Below are 23,735 nucleotides of genomic sequence, written 5' to 3'. Positions count from 1 at the left end.
CGAATCTTTGATGTTGAAATCATATTCATTTGTCAAAGTAGTAGGTTATCATCTAAGGACCTAAACCTTGTTATGATTCTTATGGGTGTTCAACTCATAAAATCATTATAACCCTTGTGGTTACCAAGTGTCATACAAGTGTTATGTGGGAAGATGAATATTTTGATATAATATTTTCATGTCACTTTCATTCCGAATCTCGACTCTAAACATGCTTGAACTTAAACCCTTACGCATTCAACCTTCCAACCTCGTCAACTTTGTCACATTGGATAATCGGAAAGCATATGCAAACTTTGTGAGTATACTCGTATTCCCCTTTTTACTTTTACCACTTTTGGGGTGTAACATGTTTATCTGTCAACAAACTTACACATGAACTTTTTGCTTAAACACATGAACATTCCTATAACATGCTTGTATACGTGATGGCTTGATGCTTCAAACTTGGATTAATCTTATGTGTCGAATTTATCATTAACTTCGTACGAGCCAAACCATGACATATGTAGCGCTATAGGATTAACGACCCGCCTCTTTATCTTCGGTAATGTCATGAGCATATTGCGTTTCCTTGGTTCGATATGTTAGACACATACCATATTTAAATGTTCATCTTGAATCACATGCTTGCTATGAGGAATTGTTCAAACTTATCTTTTGCTATGTACGTATCAAACTTGTATACTCGCCTTTGCTTTTGCATTGAACTTTATTTTAACATGTTACAGGTGGATGTTGACGATGCATGGAATCTAGTAGGATGCTTAGATACACACTTAGAAAGAATTGTATTTGTATTGTATCATTTTATTATTCATGTTGTTGTACTTTGTTTCAAAACCTTGTACTTGATTCTTTAGAAATGAAATGAAACGATTATTTAAGTACTTGTCACAATTATTAGCGTTATGATGTCTCTTGCAATCTTCACACTTCATCTCATCCTGATGTTTCCGCCATTGGTTGGGGTGTGACAAATTGGTATCAGAGCCATAACTATAGGGAATTAGGAAAAGTAGGAATGCTTTCACCTAGACTATAGTTTTAGAGCCTTATTCGTATGCTTTGTTTAAACCACTACATGATACCTTATTTGTTACTTATCTATGCTTTTTTTTTAAACATGTATGTAACTCATGTGTAATATTTGACATGTTATTCGTACGCATTAGTGCTTATTTTATTATGTGTTAAACACTTGTTTCACTGTTCGAATCTTTATATGTTATTCTTGACATATTTCTCTATGTGTTAATACTTGTTTTATTATTTCATTCTTTATTCTTTATGTACCATCGTTGATATGCCTTCTTATGTGTCTATACTTGTTTGTGTATTCTTTTGACATACACTTTTCCTCATGCATTTTACTTGACTATTCTAAATCCGTAAACCCTCACATTATACAAATGGGACGAATTCACCAAAATAGGCGTGAAACCCACAATTTGGTGAACGACGCTCAATCTATATATTCTTCTTTTTACACGAGATATCGCCATTAAGCTAGGAGTGAAATCCACATCTTAATGGTAAATCTCAAATTTTAAATTCTAGTGGACCCTTGTCAACATGTCGAAACTAAATTTCGAACCGACAAGTACCAACCACACTTAGGATACGAAACCGTCAAGTTAGGGGTGAAACCCGCACCTTGGCGACTAGTTCCACTCCTTGATATTTTCTTTTTTTTTTTATCCCACCAAGTCTCGAAATTTCGATTGATTTGGGACATGTAGTAACCGGAAGGGTAAATACCGTTAACCGACTTGTCGGCGAGAGTATTTTACCTATTAGGCCAAAGCATGCTCCTCAAATTCAAAACACTTTTCGACCACTTTGGTTAGTCAAAGTTCCATTTTGGAACACTCCAAACTTTGGTCAAACATGTGTTTCTATTATTCATCTTATACGATACGATCTTTCAAATTTGAATTTACTTTCGATATTCCCTTTTTACACACACAACATATTGAATCTTTTCCATACATTTATACATATGCATGATTTCATATAATTTAAATTCATAATCCTCGTAACGACAAGTGGAGACATATCATCGAGATAGGAGTGATTTCCTTACCTTGACGATTAACTCCACTCCCCTTTTCTTAAAAACGACCTCACCAACGAATTAGGGGTGATTCCCTTACCTAGGTGATCGTTACCAAAACGTCTCTTCAAAATACCTTATGATGCAAACTCGATCATATTTTATACCCAAATTGTTTATCATTATTCAAAATACCTACTCATACCGATTTCAAAATACATTGTTTTATCAAGCATACTTTCTATCATACAATCTGTTTTTCACTCAACTCATATACACGGGATTCTAAATCATGTCTTAAAACGTTTTATTACCCAAATTTCAATCCTTACTAAATACGTTATGCATAACCAATGAGTACTTTATGTTCCCTTACATTTACAAACTATACTCTACCTTCCCATTCAACTCAATCTATTTTGATTCGATAAACTCAAACAACTAGACATGCACGTCATTTCACGTGTTCTAGTTTATACCTCACGACTACTTCACATGTACTACTCAGTTTTGTTTCTTTTATACTCAAACCTCATGATCTTATACGTATTTAAATTCATACCATATATAAAATCATTAACTCATACACTAATAGTCGCGATTTATACATTTTACGTTAATACATACACTCACAACTATACACTTACGATTGTCCTTACATTCATGTCTATACTACATTCGTATTCATGTTCATATGCTTTATGTTCTCATTTGCACTTACACAACTTTGTTACACTTATATTCATACACATATATTTTATTCATACTTAACCTTCATGTTTTACACCTATATTCATATTCATGTTCATATCTATGCTCATAGATCTTATGTTCACACTGATACTTGTATTTATACTCATACGCCTTGTGATTACGCTTATACTCCTGTTGTACTCGCACTTATACTCATTTTTCATACGTTTTATGCTTATACTTATCCACATACTACTTACACGCTTTATGTTGTGCTCATACATACATGCATATTCATACTTAAACTCATGATTCATACATTCTTACCCGTACGCGAGCGTAATCCGAGTGATTTGCTTACGTGGGTCCCATACATACTTAAGCATGGACTTGCTTACATACTACGTTCTTATACGTACACATTCTTAATTTTTAAATTATGTATACCCTGATTCATACACGACTAGTACAAGCTACGCGGATCTTGCGACGATCAATATAATCGCGGGTGCACACGGGATTATAGTGATTGGCTCATGAGAACCATAGAGTGTACTACTGTGTATGGTAAAACACAGAACGTAACATGACACCGAATACGAAACGGACATAATGTGGTCAAAACACGGTGGATACGCCGCTGGTACTTCCTATATATAAGTGTTTTCACCATGTTATCAAACTTCCGTAAAACGTGCCATGAGAAATTCGATGTTTTACAGACCTATCTAGACCTAATACAACTTTAGACAACTCACAAACGCATTATATCCGATTATCCACGACGAGACTTCATCCTTAACACACTACGTTCATCTATCCAACACTTATGCTATTTCTTATACTTGCACTCCTTGAGAGTCATTCGTTCATTCTATGCTCGTATTATTCTCCTTTATCCCTTTCTTTCATACAAACCTCGTTCACAATCAAGCTTGTTTAAACATTCGAATCCTAACTTATCTTATTACCTTTAGAACCGTCTTTCTATCCCTTATTCTGGTGTAAACGTATTTAGTAGGTCATTAATACTTTATTTTGCCAAACTTTCTCGTTCCACTCGAGAAGCAATTTTTATAAATATGTAGTCTTATACTACCTTTAAAACTTCCTATGCAACCTACCTCACTTTTATTGATTTCAAACCATTATATAATGGCCTCCTTCGTAAAATAAAATACATTTGTAAAGCAACTCCAAATTTAGCTATTCAAAATCGTTTTACCCACGCACGTCTCACTCATGCTTATGCCTCTAGACCATTTTAGCTAAACAAATCATTTTACAAACCTATTATGACTATTCCCCCAAGATTTCATACTTTTCAAAACGTTTCAAAATTTCCAAGACTCAAGATTTTTACCAAAACCCTTCAAGTCTATCTCTTGAATAAATTTCGGGACGAAATTTCCTAAAGGAGGGGAGACTGTAACGCCCTGCGTTTTCAAACTTCCTACATTTAGAAACCTTGCGTGAAATTCTATCTTTGGAAACCTTGTGTTCTTATAACCATTCTTTCATCGTAATCGTTGTAAAATACGAAACTTGCTTCGTAAATAAAACTTGTGTCATACATACTTTATACTATGCACACATGTTGATTTGGTACTTAAACATACTCATTTGTACGCTTATGCAACTTTTGGATCATGTTACATAAACTTAAAATACCTAAATAAGTCCCAAAACCCGTAACATACAACCTTGGAACATGTTACAAATCAAGAAAACACAAAACAAAAACAAATGTGTTTCTGGCTAGGCTTTACGGACCGCAAAGCTTCCCCTTACGGTCCGTAAGGGGGTCTGGCGGGTAGCAGATTTGAAATGGTCGCGGTAATGCACGAAATCCCAAGTTTCCTTCTCCTCCAATGGCCTCCAATCCACCTCTAACCTCCTCCAATCAACCCTAACTCATTCCCCTATAAATACCCATCCTCTCCAAGCATTTTTACACTTTCACAATATCAAAATCTCTCTCAAACACTCTCAAGTTCTTGCAAACTTCAGAAATTCGGACAGATTCATACATCTTTACAAAAGTGAGCATAACTTGCTCATTTCTTAACGAAATCACTTGATTCTTTTTCCTACTTGCTTGGATAATCATGGGGTTCGATTCCTAGACTTCTCCTTGGAGAAATCAGACCTGGAAATGCCCCGAAATAGTCCATAAACTTTCTGTTTGTTTTTATGTTCATCAAAAACTTGTTTAAACCTATGCAACTTGTGTCTAACACATCTCATGCCTATGTCCTAATGCTTACAACTTATCCCATGGTTGGTTAAGCTTAAAAACAAGGTTGAGATATTTAAAATCAGAGGATTAAACCTCATAAACTTGGTGTTTTGTCTAGGGTTTTAACCCACAAATCATGTCAAACATAGCCTTTGATACATGAGTGATTATGGAACAACTTGGGTTGTCCCAAACATACGATCCTCACGTGATTTGATGATTTCTATTAGTTAGTTTACTTCACATACTTGTAGTGACCTTAGTTCATGACCCTCCTTGGTTGTTTTTACATCAAGTGTAGTGGTGAACATCAAAGGGGTACCTAAATGGAAGCCTTGTCTTCCTACCCCATCCATGACACCCATGACCCAACTTGAGGTACCTAAATGAAGATGTAATCTTCTACCTCTTACTTGAATACTTGAACATTTGGACTTAATAATATGTGTATAATATACGACCTAAATACTATCTATGTACACTCGAATCTTTGATGTTGAAATCATATTCATTTGTCAAAGTAGTAGGTTATCATCTAAGGACCTAAACCTTGTTATGATTCTTATGGGTGTTCAACTCATAAAATCATTATAACCCTTGTGGTTACCAAGTGTCATACAAGTGTTATGTGGGAAGATGAATATTTTGATATAATATTTTCATGTCACTTTCATTCCGAATCTCGACTCTAAACATGCTTGAACTTAAACCCTTACGCATTCAACCTTCCAACCTCGTCAACTTTGTCACATTGGATAATCGGAAAGCATATGCAAACTTTGTGAGTATACTCGTATTCCCCTTTTTACTTTTACCACTTTTGGGGTGTAACATGTTTATCTGTCAACAAACTTACACATGAACTTTTTGCTTAAACACATGAACATTCCTATAACATGCTTGTATACGTGATGGCTTGATGCTTCAAACTTGGATTAATCTTATGTGTCGAATTTATCATTAACTTCGTACGAGCCAAACCATGACATATGTAGCGCTATAGGATTAACGACCCGCCTCTTTATCTTCGGTAATGTCATGAGCATATTGCGTTTCCTTGGTTCGATATGTTAGACACATACCATATTTAAATGTTCATCTTGAATCACATGCTTGCTATGAGGAATTGTTCAAACTTATCTTTTGCTATGTACGTATCAAACTTGTATACTCGCCTTTGCTTTTGCATTGAACTTTATTTTAACATGTTACAGGTGGATGTTGACGATGCATGGAATCTAGTAGGATGCTTAGATACACACTTAGAAAGAATTGTATTTGTATTGTATCATTTTATTATTCATGTTGTTGTACTTTGTTTCAAAACCTTGTACTTGATTCTTTAGAAATGAAATGAAACGATTATTTAAATACTTGTCACAATTATTAGCGTTATGATGTCTCGCGCAATCTTCACACTTCGTCTCATCCCGATGTTTCCGCCATTGGTTGGGGTGTGACAACGGGTCCCGAAATGGATGGTATTAATGTAGAAAGGATTGAAACCTCGGACACTGAAACGTCACATATTCAATTGAGTGAGCTAGGTGGGCCTGGGGGTGATGAAAATAATAATAAATCTGATGGCATTAATGGGCCGACCCAGTTATTTCCTAATGGACCTGGAGCCCAGTCGCAAAAGAAGAGAACGAGAAGTTTTATTGCTGAAGTAAAAACTGGAGCATTAAAGCCTAATAATCAGGTCAGAAAACATAGGCCAATTGATCTAAATGTGGAGTTATCAGATGAGTCTAGGTGGAACCCTAGAAAAAAATCAACGAAGATGAAGTTCAAATTAAGAAAAAATAAAGCAAGAAGCAGCCAGATTCGCATCGTGGAGGAGGATTGGGACGATAAATGGGCATCGTTGGATGATGAATTTGGGTCAGATTGGGAAGTTGAGGACTCCTTTGATGATATACTGGTGGCTGATGCAAACACAGCAGAGCTAGATGAAGAGACACAGACCGAAGAAATAAACAAGGAGATTAAAGGAACAGAGGAAGTAGGAGGGGTTCTGGGGGTTGATTTGACCAACAGGGATGATCAAATTAAGAAGCTAATCATCGATGAATTGGTGAATGCAGGGGCAAAATGAATTGGGCGTCCCTAAATGTGAAGGGGGCAGGTGGCTCGGGAAAGGAAACACAGGTGAGAAACATAATTAGAGAAAATAATGTAGGCTTCTTAGCACTACAGGAGACACAATTGAGAAACATGTCGGAGTCAAAGATCCGGAGCTTCTGGGATAGAACAGTACTAGAATATGCAAAAGTTGATGCGGACGGAAGATCGGGGGGAATAGTATCCATTTGGAATCCGGGTTTATTTAATCGGAACTTGGAAATAAAAGAGGATAATTTTTTACTAGTTAAAGGTGTATTAGCTGGGGAGGGGTGGAAATGGTAGTGGTAAATGTGTACGCGCCTAACATATACACCAATAGAAGAAGGCTATGGGATAAATTTCTTTCACTTTGTAATTCGATAGAAGGAATCTGGCTTATAATTGGCGACTTTAATGAGGTACGTGTACCGGAAGATAGGTGGAATTCGGTTTTCGATAACAATAATGCTTTGCATTTTAACAATTTTATTGGTGCGGCGGGGCTCTTGGAATACCCAATGTTAGGTAGGAAATATACGTTCCTATCGGGTGACGGTAAGAAGTTAAGTAAAATAGATAGGGCTTTAGTTTGTAGCGACTTTATGACTAAGTGGCCAAACACATCGCTTCGGGCTCTCGAAAGAAATATATCGGATCATAGTCCCTTAATTTTATCATCCGGTGCGTCAAATTACGGTCCTACCCCTTTCAGATTCTTCAATAGCTGGATTGAAATTCCTGGTATGGTGGAGGCAGTCAATAGGGGTCTGAATAAACAGGGTAACGAGAATTTCAAGGATCTCTTGTTGGGTTAGAAACTAAAATCGATAAAAGAAGAAGTGAAAATATGGATGAAAGGAGCTAAAGAGTTTGAGGAAAAAATTTTCAAAGAAGCAGTGGCATGTGTAAATAAATTTGACGAGCTAGCCGAACAAAGAGAGCTAGAAGATAAAGAGATAGAAGAATGGCGAGACAGTAAGCAGAAAATTAGAAATTGGTTCCGGGTAAAAGCGAAGGATCTCCAACAGAAATCAAGGGCAAAATGGATTTCAGAAGGCGATGAAAACTCAAAGTATTTTCACGCAGTAGTAAATTGCAACAGGGCGAGAAGCAAGATAAATGGGTTATGGATCGAAGGCAATTGGATGAGGAACCGAAAGAGATCATGACGTATATCCTTGAAACAATGAGAAGGAAATTTAAAGAACCGCACGAAAGTCGCCCTCGTATGCCACCAAGCGGGTTCTGTAAGCTTTCAGAAAATGATTCGAAAGCTCTGATCGAAAAATTTTCAAAGGAAGAGGTGAAAGCCGCGGTTTTGGAGTGTGGTTCGGATAAAGCGCCGGGCCCGACGGGATTACTTTTGCACCAGTGAAGAAATTCTGGAATAATTTGGAAGGGTACGTAATGGATATGATGGATCAATTTTATCATCATGGGTCAATTCAGCAAGCATGTAGTGCAGCCTTTATATCTCTGATCCCTAAGGTAAATGATCTCGTAACATAAATAAAATTATATCAAAGGTTTTGGCCATTCGCATGAAAGGGGTTCTGAATGGGATTATATCAAACGAATAATCAGCTTTTGTGGCAAATCGAAATATTGTTGATGGTCCATTAATAGTAAATGAATTGGTCTCATGGGCAAAAATAAACAAGAAACATATGTTCTTGTTTAAGGCAGACGTGGAGAAGGCTTATGACACGTTGAGCTGGAAATTCTTGATAACCGTTTTAACGCACTTGGGGTTCCCGTCGAAATGGAAAACATGGATTATGGGGATCCTTTTTTCTGGCAAAGCATCGGAATTAGTTAATGGTGTGCCGACGGACGAGTTTCGTTATAAAAAGGGTCTGAGACAGGGAGACCCGCTGTCACCATTCCTCTTTACGGTGGCAATGGAAGCGTTACATGTACTTATGACGAAAGCAGTAGATTCTGGTCTGTTCAAAGGAGTGGCCCTCCCTCATAACGGCCCGTGTCTCTCTCATTTATTTTTCGTGGATGATTCAATTTTTATGGGAGAATGGGATGAGGAAAATCTAAAAACATTAAGGAGAATTCTAAGGATATTTCATATCATGTCAGGCTTAAAAATGATCAGATGAAAAGTTTCGTTTATGGAGTAGGTAAAACTGAAGAGGAATTGCAAAATATGGCGGAAATATTAAAATGTAAACCGGGAGCATTCCCGTTTACGTATTTAGGCCTAAAAGTGGGTGTAAATATGAACCGAATCGGAAATTGGAAGGAAGTTATCGACAAGTTTAATAAGCGGCTTTCGAACTGGAAGGCAAGGCACCTCTCGTTTGCGGGGAGGCTCACGTTAATAAAGTCGGTATTGGATAGTATTCCAAATAATTATTTATCATTGTATAAAGCGCCGAAAGCGCTAATAAAAACATTGGAGGGTATTAGAAGACGTTTCCTTTGGGGCGGGTGTGGAGGTGTAAACAAAATTCGTTGGGTAAAGTGGGAAAAAATTGTGGCGACAAAGAAAATGGGTGGACTAGGTGTAGGTGGGATACGTGAGATGAATTTAGCGCTACTAATGAAGTGGCGGTGGAGGCTAAAAGAAGAGCCAAATCAGTTGTGGGTCAAATCGATTGAATCAATATATCATAATAGAAGCGTAACATCAAGCATTGCAGTGAAAAAACGTTGCCCGGGGTTTGGAAAGCAATTGTGGGAGTTGAGGAAGATTTTAAAAAGGTAGGTATAAATGTCATTCAATGTTTAAAAAGCAAAGTTGGGAGGGGAGATAAGACGCTCTTCTGGATTGATACATGGGCAGCATGCAGACCATTAAAGGAGGAATATCCTCTTATCTTTCAGCTAGCGAAAAACAAAATGGCTTCAGTGTTCCAGAATTACAAATATGGAGGCGGTGGCGTAATATGGGACTGGCAATGGCGTAGGTTACCGAACTCTGACGAGGAAAAGACTGAAATTAATAGCTTAAACAGCCTATTACTGCAACAATCGATGGGGTTAAGGGAAGATCAATGGAGCTGGAAGGGAAATGTAGAATATGGGTTCTCGGTAAAGGAAGTTAGAAAAGATCTAGGGGGAATTGTTGATATAAACGTTGAATCGAATAGTTTGGAATGGTGCAGAATCGCAACGCCTAAATCGAATTTATTAATATGGAGAGCTTTTGATGAGAAGCTACCCACGGCTGAAGCTTTAAGGAGAAGAGGGGTGCAAATAGCATCGGAGGTATGTAAAGTGTGTGGTCTATCATCCGAATTGGCTGAGCATGTGTTTGTTCATTGCCCGTTCGCGAGGTTGGTATGGATTCAAATCTGGTTACGGCTTAGAATCCCAACAAGAAATCATATGGAGTCGTTAAAAGAAAGGATGCTGGATAAAGCAGATTGGCCTAGGAAAAAAGATAAAGTAATATATGCCATTTATCTCTCAACCACATGGAACCTTTGGAAGAATAGAAACAACAAAGTGTTCAACGGTGCGACAACGGAGGTAAACAAATTAGTTGAGGAGATAAAGGAGGAAACTTTCGACTGGATTAGTAGAAGATCAAAAATACAAGGGGTAACTTGGCATGAGTGGAGAAGTTTTTCGGTCCTTGATGTATAAGGCTCTCTGTTTTGGGTTTCTCTTGATGTATGTTCCAGTTTTTCTTTCCTTGGTTTCTTGAGTTTGTATATATGTCTGCATAGCTGCTTGCCGTGGGATGTTTTTCTTGATGAGAATAATAAAGTTTCTGTTTGCCGTTCAAAAAAAAAGTACGTAGTTGTGCTTATTTTTTCCCTGAATATTCTAATCTAAAGTGTTGTCGGGACGGTGATAATCTGAACTGATTCTGACGGTTTATCTTTTAAATAACATGCTTCATTTTAAAATAACGTTTGTTTAACATTATCATTTGCTTTGTTTCGCTGCATCGTGCGACGTAAACAAACGTAGTATATATATGAATAATGCATAATGCTATCAAATGAATTTATTACTTAATTTAATTGTGAAACAAATATTTGAGGACACGTGTAAGCATTTTTTTTATATTTAGTTATTAAATTATACTACTAGCTATTTTAATAACTATTTTAAAAAGTTCATTAAAAGTTAACCATGCTATTTTAATAACTATTTGGAAGCCGGTGTTGGATAGATTTTCGTCAAAACTTTCTAAATGGAAAGCGAATCATCTTTCTTTTGCGGGTCGATTGTTGCTTGCTAAATCGGTTCTTGGGAGTCTCCCCTCTTATTTTCTTTCCCTATTTTCCGCTCCCAAATGCATCATTCGAAAATTGGAAAAGATTAGAAGAGATTTTCTGTGGGGGAAGTCGAGTTCGGGCAACAAGATGAGATGGATTCGGTGGAATTTTATTTTGAAAGCCAGAAAGTTGGGTGGTATGGGCATGGGTAGTATTTTTGGTTTCAACCAAGCTATGCTTTTGAAGTGGTGGTGGAGATTTAAAATGTATCCTAACCAACTCTGGGCGTTAGTAGTTGGTGCGATTCACAAAGGAAATAACAATTCCATTCGGTCGGTCGGTCATTCCTTTGAAGAAAGTTATCCCGGGGATTTGGAAGGACATCGGGATGATGGAGGCGAGTCTGGGTAAAATGGGCATAAAAAATTCCGATAATCTAGTAGCAGATGGCGAGAGATGGAGATGGCGCTCAGACCCTACCGGTTCCTTCTCTATCAAACAGGTTAGGTTGGATATCGAGTTGGCGTCTTTCGGTCTAGATAATAATGTGCTAGTTTTCGGCTGGAACTCTTGGGCCACTCCGAAAGCTAACTATCTCCTTTGGAGAATTCTGATTCGTAAAATTGCTTCTAATCGGCTTTTATTCGAAGGGGAGTACCGGTGGGTGATAATCTTTGTTCTCGGTGCGGGATGTATATTGAAGATGAGGACCACATATTCATGAATTGCTTGTGGGCAAGAAGCATCTGGTGGAACATTCTGGTGTGGATGCGCATTAGTTTCCCATCTGAAATTTCAAACACTAATGATCTCATTCACTTCCTGCATAACCGGCCAGGTAGTAGAATCTGGAAACGCATTGTGTTTACTGTAGCTTTGGCAACAATTTGGAGAATTTGGCTCGCAAGAAACGAAGTGACTTTTGAAGGAAAGTTTATTCCGATTTCTAAATCGGTGGAGCTAATTAAAGAAGACTCATTTTTTTGGCTCAATAATCGGTCCAAGCTTAAGGCTATCATCTGGGAGAATTGGAGTTCTTTTGATATTTCCGACTTGTTGTAATGTGATTGTCTGTTTCGGTTTCTTTGTTCCTTTGTTGTTTTTTTTTGTTTTCTCAGCTTCTTGCTGACCCTTTATATATATATAAAGAGTTGTTTGCGGTTAAAAAAAAAAGGTTAACCATGCTATTTGCTTAAATATAACGAGCAAACTAGAGTCTCCACACATTGTTGTACCTACTGTTGTACCTACACTAGTAATTATTAATCAGGATGAGATTGCATAGGTTGTTGTTGACCGTCTCATCCAACGCAAAAAAATTAAAAAAGTTGTGGGTTATTAAATTGGACCTAGTGTTGACTTATAAGTTTGTAGATTATTAGCTTGCTTGTCTATGCATTACGGTAAATGTTTTTTCTTTTATGATTTTAGTGTAGCTGATCATTTTTATATGATTGAATTTGTAATTTGAAATAGAGGAATCTAAGTCAAATTACAATAATACAAATTAGTAAATATATAAGTTAGTTAAGAAATGAAAAAAAAAAAAAAAATACACTTATGAGTTGATTGGATAAAAAGGGATGACATATTAACATGTTATTGATCAACTAATCTTTTAAAGTTCTCTTTTTTTTACTTTATATTCAATCAGCATATTATTATTTTTGTTTAGTTTTTTTTATCCAATCAACTCATAATAGTTTTTTTTCCATTTCTTAACTAACTTATATATTATAATTTTTCTCTTTTATTTTTTAATCAAAACCATGTTGTCAATTCATCATCCTTTAATATACAATGCTTCTACGAACTAAATCCAAATGTCTCATAGGGAATTAGGGATGACATGAGCTAAACTTGCAAGGTGGATAAACCTATTGAGTTTTCAATTGTGCACATGGTTAGGGTAGGGTAGGGTGTAAATTTTATAAGGATGTACAAAGTCTGATTCTATTGGTTTTGACAAAAAATAAAAAAATAAATAAAACCAAACCTTCAACTAAGGTTTCAACAAATAACAAACCAAACCAGTTTAGATGAGTGAATCGACCAGACCAGACCAATAGTTTTACCAGCGGTCCAGTCTTAATGGTTCGAACCAACTTTTCTCGAAAATGTCATAAATCTTATAAAAAAACAAACAATCTAGAAACAGGTCAAAAACTAAGGGTATAAGGAGTGGTTAAACACTTTAAAGTGGCAAACCAAAAAACCGACCAATGAGAGCGCGCCATGTCAATTAGGCAAAAGTGTTTAAACTTTGGTGAAAAATGTTGGCAATGGTTTAAACACTTGGTAAGTGGTAAACTATTTTTTAAAAAAAAAAGGAAAAAGGTGTGATTGGTTGAGATTGGAATGGACCCCACCCCACCACACACACTCTCCCTTCACCGACGCGGTAACCGAACACCGATTTGGCAAACTTGGAAGCGGCAAAGCATGTTGGTGGTGGTGTTTGCCGCACGGTAAAGTTGTTTGCCGCTGCTTGCCGCTCCCACTCCGTATGCCCTAAAGTGCAAATATCTCAACAACATCCAAACACGACCAACAACCTAAATTCGGAAATGTACAAGAATCCTAAAAAAAATATTCCTTTTTAATCAAACCTTTTTGGTCCCAAGTCACCACCTCTACGTGTCCTCCACCATACACAACCACGTGTCCCACAATCCCAGATATTTTTCTCAAACGCGGCAATCAATCCCTCCTACACCACCACGTTACCCTCCATAGATCTTTTCGAGCAACCAACTTTTAACATCCTCCGGGACACGTGTCCTCATCATCCACTCACCTCCATTTTTATACTCCACGTGTACCTATTCCTCCAATCACATCCCTTCACGTTCATAACCTAAAAAAACAGATTCCGATTAACTATTGATCCTCCACTAACCACAGGCCACGTATAACAATCCATTCTATTGTTCCGCAATATATATAACCTTTCATTCTTCCGTTTCACAAAAGAAAATCCAAAAAAAAGGTAAATTACGATTTTGGCCCTTGTGCCATATCACTTTTACACTTTTAATCCAAAAAGAATCTTTTAACATCTGAATAGGGCTATTCATAAAGCTTGCGACTTGTAGCTCGCTCGAAAGAAGCTCGAGAAAAACTAGCTAAAAAACTCAATTTGAGATAACGTGAACCAAGCTGGCTCATTTTGTAACCAAGCCCAGCTCGATCTAAGAAAACTAGCTAAAAAACTCAATTTGAGATTACATGAACCAAGCTGGCTCATTTTGTAACCAAGCCCAACTCGATCTAAGCTCGGCTCGGCTCGTTGGCTCGTTCTTAGGCCCGTTTAACTCCGACATAAAGCTCAAGCCAAGTTTAACCGCCTGAATTAATTTCGAGCTTGAGCTCGACCCCACCCTGGCTCGACTCGGCTCGACTCGTTTACAGCCCTACATCTGAGCCCCCAACCTCTTTTTTATAACCCTTTTGGCCCCCAATGTCTTTTTTTCTAACCTTTTGGCCCCTAAAAGTAAATGGATCGGATTAGTGTTAGGGACTAAAAGGGTCAAGAAAAAAGACGTTCGGGGCTCAAATGTTAAAAGATTCTTTTTAGACTAAAAGCGTAAAAGTGATATAAAGACAGGGGCCAAAATCGTAATTTACTAAAAATAAAAACTTCTATATAAATTCAATTCACTTGCTTCAGATTAGGTTGCGTACATCTCGTACTTCAATAAAAAACTTTTTGAACAATAAAAAAATCTTTCATTCTAATGAGTGCTAATCAGAGACCGCGGCTGACTCCGTCAGCTAGCGGGGGATCCGGTTCTTCACAAGAACCGGATTTTGTGAACGAAAGAGTGCTATTGTTAGTAATGGAGTCAATAAAATGGGACGTGAGAGTCCTCTGTGTGACGGCGTCAGTCTGCCGTAGGCTTCGGGCGATGGCGAAGCGGTTATTATGGCGGGAGCTTTGTTTATTCCGTGCGCCGAGGATAACGGAGTCGTTATCTAACGGCGTACATAGCAGCCGGATGTCTGGCGGGTGGCAAGCGTTGGCTAAATTGTTGTTTTTCTGTGGTGGGTGTAATTCGAGCCGGCATTTTGTTATGCCCCGGTCTAAACCGGGGCATTTTGTGACGGAATCCCGGTTTTCGAAAACGTCCGGTCGGAGTTTTTTGATGAAACGGTGTCGTAACGATTTGTTGTTTGTGAGTGATCCGTGTGAACACCGGTTTGGAGACAGAGAGGATGACTTGGGGGTTTTTCGAGGGGTATTTCGGGGATTTCGTGAGTCGATGACACGTGCGTGTTTGATAGCGAGACAAGTGGCGTTAGAAGAGAATGAGAGGTGTCCGTACTGTGGTGCACGTGTTTGGAGCATGACTACAGCCGGCTTGGTTCCGAGAAACGCGGCTAAGCGGCTCGGTTCGTATGACGGCGCACTCGAGTATTTTGTGTGTGTGAATGGGCATCTGCATGGCACGTGCTGGTTGGCTCCGTTGTCGTCTGATGAAGGAACCAACGGCCAGGATGAAGGGTATGAATTGAACGGTAGTGAGGGGACTGGAAATAGTTCTGGTGATGATCCGACGGTCACAAATGGGTTCCATGATGATGGTTTTAGTGGTCGTCGCACCTGATTAGAATTTCTATGGGGAATGACTTTTTTTCCAGAGCAGATATTTATTATTCCAGACCTCTAGTATGTTGATGTAAAGGTGAATCTTTGGTTTTAGCCATTATGCCTCTGGAAAAGAAAGGTTTCTGAGCGTGGGTGTGTTGCTATGAAGTGAAGACCAGGGTTAGTTATTCCCTTTGTGGCATTTGACTATTTTGCTTATTCCATTTGTACCATTTGACTTCCATTATGGATCCAATATTTTTGTTTTTACGGTAAGTTGAATTATTGATCACATGGTGCTAGCAAGATATAACATGTACCTTAAAAGAGATTACTCACTACATAAGATTCATTATATTGAAAATTTTCCACATAGGACATTCCATTGACCCATGTTTCCGTTTCCTTTATGATTTCTTATCATCTTAACAAAACACACACATGTATGTATATATATATATATATATATATATATATATATATATATATATATATATAGGGGGCTGCTAGAATGAGAACCACCCCGAGTTGTAAGAACCGCGAGAACTACACCCCACGGAGCGCCGTTCGCCGCGATTTTTTTTTACAAGTAGATGTGTGCATTATAAACACGGCCGTAAAAAATCACGGCGAACGGCGCTCCGTGGGGTGTACTTTTTTACACCTCAAGTTTGGTGTTTTTTAATTTTTTTTCTTTTTTCTTTTTTTTTTCACCAACCTTGAGGTGTAAAAAAGTACACCCCACGGAGCGCCGTTCGCCGTGATTTTTTACGGCCGTGTTTATAATGCACACATCTACTTGTAAAAAAAAATCGCGGCGAACGGCGCTCCGTGGGGTGTAGTTCTCGCGGTTCTTACAACTCGAGGTGGTTCTCATTCTAGCGGCTCCCTATATATATATATATATATATATATATATATATATAACCTAATCGTACATTATGTACGCTTCATCCACAACCGTCAGATCATCTCATTTAAACATCGTGTTTTACTATTAAATTTATCAAATTAAAATTAATAAAAAGAAAGCGCCAAGGTTAAAATCGTCAAATGCGAGATCAAAACCCCTGATAATCAGCAAACAAAACCTCAAAAATCATAACGTAAGATTCTAAATCAAAACCGAAATCGAAATTATAACAATTAATCAAAAATCGATCGATTCCTATTCACCAAATCCTTCTGTGAAATGAACTTCTGATGAATTTAGAAATTCTGAACTGAAACAAATCGATGGACTGACTATCGAAGAAGATGATGCAGGTTGTGATATCATGTGCGAATTCATGGACAATGCAAATGCGATTTCAATAAAAAAAGAATTCTTTGAAATTTCATATAGTGTGCAAATTCATGACATGCACATGCGATTTCAGTAAAAAGTTAAGTATTCTTTGAAATTTCATATAGTGTGCGAATTCATGATAATGCACATGCGATTTCAGTAAAAAGTTAAGTATTCTTTGAAATTTCATATAGTGTGCGATTTTATGATTTTACACATGCGATATCAGAAAAAAATAATAATTATATTTAGGTTTCTTAAAGTTTGCGAATTTGTTTCCGATTCAAATGCGATTTTGAATAAAAACACTGCAAAATACTTTAAAATTACTTAGTCCTAAAAATGCAAAAAAAAAAAAAAAAACAAATTACAAATCTTAAAAACTAAAAATGGTAGTATTTTATATAAAAGAAATAATTTATTACCGATGTGAGTGTAATTTGACATGTAATGATCAATTTTACAATAAATACTACTGAACTTACCACCCTACCTATATAATAAATTTACTATATTAATATAAAAAAACCTAGATATAACTACCTTCCATATTAAGACATAGAAAGACCAAAAAAAACACACACAAAAAAAGACCAACAAAAATGGCATCTGAATATTCAGAAAAAAATCAAAAACATTGCAATCAAAGAGCTATTGTCAACTCGCACGTTAACAGAAATAAGCACTGATGTCACCTCTTCTCATCTGGTTCTTGATGTGCAGGGCAAAATTCTTGAACAAATCAAGAAAAATCAAGCAGTATGGGAAAAGCTACTTCAAGAACCACCATCAAGCTTCAGAGACAGAGCTTTGGATCACATAAAAGAGCAATCTCGAGCTGATGACTTAGCCTTCTCTTTCTTGACAGATGCTCTGAACATTGTGAAGGAGAAGATGGAGTTTCTGAACGTGACAAAATATTTGCTTCAAGTAACTAAAATCTCTTTTTAATCGTTTTGTGGTTGTGGCTGTTTTAGACAATAACTATTATTATATTTTGGGTACATGTTTTGAACACATATTATGTTTGCTTATAACATTAAATCGCATGAATGATATAGCCATTGATGCGTGTCAGTGTATATATGTTTTAGGTGTATATTTTAAGCCATTTTTACACTTTTTAGCCAAGTTTTAAATTTATAAACACGATATTCACTAACACTAAACACACATATAGGCAAGTGCACCCATCGTGGACGTAGTATAGTGTTGGTAAGATACCGAGGTCGTCCAAGGACACAAGAGCTTTTAGTACCGGTTTATCCTCAATGTCTAATCAAATCAAAATGTTAGAAAAATGTTTTTAAACTAGGAAAATAAAACTAACTAAAATGCTGAAAAGTAAAATAAAAATAAAAACAGATAGACAAGATGAATCACTTGGATCCGACTCGTGTGTAGTGTAACCTTTGATTTTTTTCGCAGTTTTGCACTTGTTTAAGAGATTATCTTAGTTATTGTAGTAGGCCCCTCTTTTGAAGGCGACGTTACCCTCAACCCAGTAGTTTGAGTTAGCAAGGATACAATTCTAAAGGGGTCGGATTATTGAAAGATAATTAATTAAGTTATTAATGCATAATGTGGTAGGCCCCTCTTTTGAAGGCGACGTTACCCTCGGCTAAGTAGTCTGAGTCAGCAAGGATACAGTCCTAAGTAGCCGGGTTAAAGTTTTAATAGTAGTTTAACTTATGAGGGGATCAAAGAGTTTGGACCCCCGCCATCCAATACCGTTGGGTATTGAAGGAGGTCCTACTAAATTTGACCCAGGTCCTTTGCAGGATCTATACACTGAACAATGGCAAGACTCTTACCAAACTGTTCCCTTAACCCCCGACCAGGTAGCCAACATAGCTCCATATAGACCGTGGAGATATGAATGGTGAAAATCTTTTATTTTATATAGACAGTAAAATAATGCCAAGACACCACAGACAAACGATAAGGAAGAATCACCTTCAACATAAGAAACTAGTAATTAAAGTCATTAATACAAAACCAATTAAAAAGTGCAAAAGATTAAAAATAAAAAGTATTACACTAAACACTTGTCTTCACCAAGTGATGTAAGAGACTTAGGCAAACATGGCCTTTGATTGTCAAGGACTCTTACGATCAATCTTGGATCCCGAGACGACTCACACACTCTATGATGGACAATGGATGATGGTGGTGGATGATGGTGTTGTAATGGTGGTGGGTGAAGTGTGAGAGAGGTGGTGTGCCAAGGGATGAGTTGCAAGAGCTCCAAGCACTCCTATTTATAGGCTGAACAGAAGGTCGGGCACGGCCCCGTGTCCGCTGGACACGGCCCCGTGTCCATCCTCCTCTCTTTCTTCATTAAATGCAGTTTGTCTGCATTAGTTGACCACGCCCCCGTGTCCGCTGAGCACGACCCCGTGTGCAGAAGCATATCTGTACTATCAAGATTTGCCTTGATTCCGCGAATCTTATAGTTGACCACGGCCCCGTGCCCGCTGAGCACGGCCCCGTGGTGGGCGATGGAAGCTTCTACCACTTTGTCTTTTTCTGCTGACACTTGGGCACGCCCCCGTGCTCGCTGAGCACGGGGCATGTTCAGGCTTCTGTCTTCTTGTTTTGCTTGGGAAGATGCTGTCGGGAGGTCGGGCATGCCACGTTTTGTTCCTTTTCTTGTATTTATGTTAGATTTAGCTGTCTTTTTGCTTCTTTTGTCTATTTGAGCTCATTTAATCCTGAAAATACAAAAGGAAGACAAAAGCACACTTTTTCCACCATTAGTACTAAAAAAGGGTTAGTTTTATGCCACAATTGATGTAATTTATATGTTGCATTTTGTGCACATCAAATACCCCCATACTTGAATCTTTGCTTATCCTCAAGCAAAACTCTTTATAATGTGGCTTTTTCACTCCCAAATGGAATGGGTAGAAGAGAAGGTTTTTGGGCTTGTCATAGAGTGTCGGGATTTCCAAGATTCTTTATCAAGTTTTATTTTTATTTATTTACAATCTTATTCGTCATGATTTAAAAATGTTTCATAAGATAAATTACTTATTAGGGCATAACATGCCTTTTTAAAATTCTATTTATATACAAGTTCACATACCTCACGGGGGATCACTCAACACTCGGCCGAAGGTGTATTTTTAGTGAATCACTCAAGAGCGGCATGGAACTTACTCCTATCATAAGCTTGCCAAGAAATCAATCCTCCTCCTTTTTAACTATATACCTTTGTAAATATCAAGAGGACTTTTTGGGTGAAAGGTTAGGCTTGGGCTAAAGGTGGGTGGTTGGGTTAGTGGTTAGTAAAAGGGCGAAAAACGTAAAAAGCATCGGTTTTTGAAAGACTTTTTTTTATTTTTCACAATTTTATTTTATTTTGATGAACCATTTCTTTCAAATAAATTATTTTTGATGAACTTGTTTGTTTATTTAGTTCCATCAAATATATATATATACATATATACATATATATATATATATATATATATATATATATATATATATATATATATATATATATATATATATATAGGGGCTGGTTAACGTACAAATGCGCTTATCGTACATTACGTACGCTACAATCTCTGCCGTCCGATCATCTTCCCGCATTGAAATTCGCATGTTGTTTTTTTGTAACAATTTCGCATGTTGGTTTTTTAACATGCGATTTCATAAAAAAATTACACATGCGAAATTGTTACAAAAAACAACATGCTATTTCATCAAAATTATCACATGCGAAATTGAATTACCACATGCGAAATTGTTACAAAAAAACAACCTGCTATTTCATCAAAATTATCACATGCGAAATTCAATTACCACATGCGAAATTGTTACAAAAAAACAACCTTCTATTTCATCAAAACTAGTTGTTTACCATGCGCGCGTTGCGGCGCGCTAAACCAAATCGTTCTATAAGAATGACAAAACATGTCAAATAACAAAAAGTAACTCAAACTAAAACGTCACGTATTTTCGGTACCGGTTCAGCACCGGTATTTACCGATTTTTACCCTCAAATACAACCCCCGCCCAAGGGGCCACGCCGAAACCCAAGCCCACCCGGGGTGGTGACTTGGGCGTTTGTACCCAACCCACGACACAACCCCCGCCCCATACCCCATATTCTAATATTTCCTAGATCTTTTTTTAAACACATAGCCGTTGGCCAACAGCTAGCCTAAACGGCTACTTGTCTTGGCCAATGAGATCCCGCAATGTCATCTTGATAGCCCCGCTCAACGCCCGGGCTGAAACCCCCGCCCAAGGGGCCACGCCGAAACCCAACCCACCCAGGGTGGTGAATTGGGCATTTGTACCCAACCCACGCCACAACCCCCGCCCCATACCCCATACCCCATATTCTAATATTTCCTAAATCTTTTTTTAAACACATAGCTGTTGGCAAACGGCTAACCCAAACGGCTACTTGTCTTGGCCAATGAGATCCAACCATGTCATTTTGATAGCCCCGCCCAACGCCCGAGCTGAAACCCCCGCCCAAGGGGCCACGCCGAAACCCAAGCTCACCCGGGGTGGTGACTTGGGCGTTTGTACCCAACCCACGACACAACCCCCGCCCCATACCACATATTCTAATATTTCATAGATTTTTTTAAACACATAGTCGTTGGCAAACGGCTAGCCCAAACGGCTACTTGTCTTGGCCAATGAGATCACGCCATGTCATCTTGATAGCCCCGCCCAACGCCCGGGCTGAAACCCCCGCCTAAGGGGCCACGCCGAAACCCAAGCCCACCCGAGGTGGTGACTTGGGCGTTTATACCCAACCCACGCCACAACCCCTCCCCATACCCCATATTTTTATATTTCCTAAATCACTATTTAATTAATATATGTTCACTGTTCATTCAGTTCAATTTTTATTAGTATATAATTATCACATGCGAAATTGTTACAAAAAACACATGCTATTTCATCAAATTTATCACATGCGAAATTATTACAAAAAAAAAACAACATGCGATTTTCATTGCGGGAAGATGATCGGACGGCTGAGATTATAGCGTACGTAATGTACGATAAGGGAATTTGTACAGTACCCTTTACTTATATATATATATATATATATATATATATATATATATATATATATATATATATATATATATATAGGGGGCCGCTAAAATGAAAACCACCCCCAGTTGTAAGAACCGCGAGAACCACTCTCCACCAATCAGATAATGACAACCAAAAGGTTAATATAGTCATTTAATCAAAACCATCAAATCATTTCTCTCTCCTCATTAAAGTCTTTATTTAATCAAAACCATCAAATCATTTCTCTCTCCTCATTAAAGTCTCTTTTTAAAGTATTTTCAATTTCTCTTTCTTCATATTTCTCTCATTTTTTTGTTATTTTGTAAAAAAGTTTTTGTAAAAAAATGTAAAAAAGTTTTTATAAAAAAATGTAAAAAAGTTTTTGTGAAAAAAATTTAAAACCGTAAAAAAATGTTTTCATAAAAAATGAAAAAAAGTTTTTAAAATGTTTGTGTAAAAAAGGTTTTTATAAAAAAGGTTAAAACCGTAAAAAAGGTTTCGTATAAATTTTTGTCTTTTGTTAAAAAAAATTTATGAAAAAAAAAATTTTGTTAAAAAAGTTTTTGGTAAAAAAGTTTTTTTTGTAAAAAAGAGTTTAAAACTATAAAAAACGTTTTCGTAAAAAAACGTAAAAAAGTTTAAAAAACGCGTGTGTAAGAAAAAGGTTAAAACTGTAAAAAAGTTTAATATAAATTTTTGTTATTTGTTAAAAAGTTTTTGTAAAAAAATTATAAAAAGTTTTTCTTTTGTAAAAAAAAGTTTAAAACCGTAAAAAAAGTTTAAACACATGTTTGTAAAAAAACGGCGCGTAAATACGGGGTGAAAAAATGGGGCGTAAAAAACGGTGCGTAAAAAAACAGCACGTAAAAAACGGAGTGTAAAAAACGACGCGTAAAAACGGGGCGTAAAAAACGTCTCGTAAAAAAACTGGGTGATAAAACGACGCGTAAATACGGGGGCGTAAAACGGCGCGTAAAAAAGGCGTGTAGAAAAAGGCGTAAAACGTTGCGTAAAAAACGGCGCGTTAAAACGGAGCGTAAAAAACGGCGCATTAAAAAGTCCGGCGTAAAAACGGCGCGCAAAATAAAATTGTTTTGTTAAAAAACTGAATTTAAAATGCTTTTAATAAAAAAAATTATATTTAAAAAATAAAAACTAATATAATAATACAAAAAAGTAATAAAAAATAATAAAGACAAAAGATAAAAAAGAGTAATTTTACTAAAGTGCCCTTTTGTATTAAAATATTAAAAACATAATAAGACAAAAAGTATTTAATATTAACTTTAACTACTTTTAATCTCATCCATCCATCTTGTAGATCTAGTGGCTAGAAAGTGGTTCTCTCGGTTCTTACAACTGGAGGTGGTTTTCATTTTAGCGATCCCATATATATATATATATATATATATATATATATATATATATATATATATATATATATATATATATATATATATATATATATATATATATATATATATATATATATATATATATATATAGGGGACTGCTAAAATGAAAACCAC

The 23,735-nt window shown here is 36.9% G+C and overlaps 2 protein-coding genes across 3 annotated transcripts; both read left to right on the top strand.

Moving 5' to 3' along the window:
• The first annotated feature begins 7,390 nt into the window (after positions 1-7,390).
• On the top strand, positions 7,391-7,909 carry LOC110880731. Its single transcript, XM_022129198.1, has one exon. The coding sequence runs from the start codon at positions 7,391-7,393 to the stop codon at positions 7,907-7,909; it is 519 nt and encodes a 172-aa protein (XP_021984890.1).
• Positions 7,910-14,775: 6,866 nt separating this feature from the next.
• On the top strand, positions 14,776-16,127 carry LOC110884143 (EID1-like F-box protein 3). 2 transcript variants are annotated; one of them, XM_035978604.1, is made up of 2 exons: positions 14,776-15,340; positions 15,371-16,127. In XM_035978604.1, exons 1-2 carry the CDS (start codon positions 15,016-15,018, stop codon positions 15,883-15,885), a joined length of 840 nt encoding a protein of 279 aa, XP_035834497.1. In that variant the 5' UTR covers positions 14,776-15,015; the 3' UTR covers positions 15,886-16,127. The 2 variants fall into 2 exon arrangements, with proteins under 2 accessions (XP_035834497.1, XP_021987512.1); XM_022131820.2 differs by having other exon boundaries at positions 14,776-16,126.
• Positions 16,128-23,735: the final 7,608 nt, after the last annotated feature.

Source organism: Helianthus annuus, chromosome 10 (genome assembly GCF_002127325.2).
Source record: "Helianthus annuus cultivar XRQ/B chromosome 10, HanXRQr2.0-SUNRISE, whole genome shotgun sequence".
Lineage (NCBI taxonomy): Eukaryota > Viridiplantae > Streptophyta > Magnoliopsida > Asterales > Asteraceae > Helianthus > Helianthus annuus.
The sequence above is the reverse complement of the archived record's forward strand: the minus strand, read 5'-3'. Positions and strand labels throughout refer to the sequence as shown.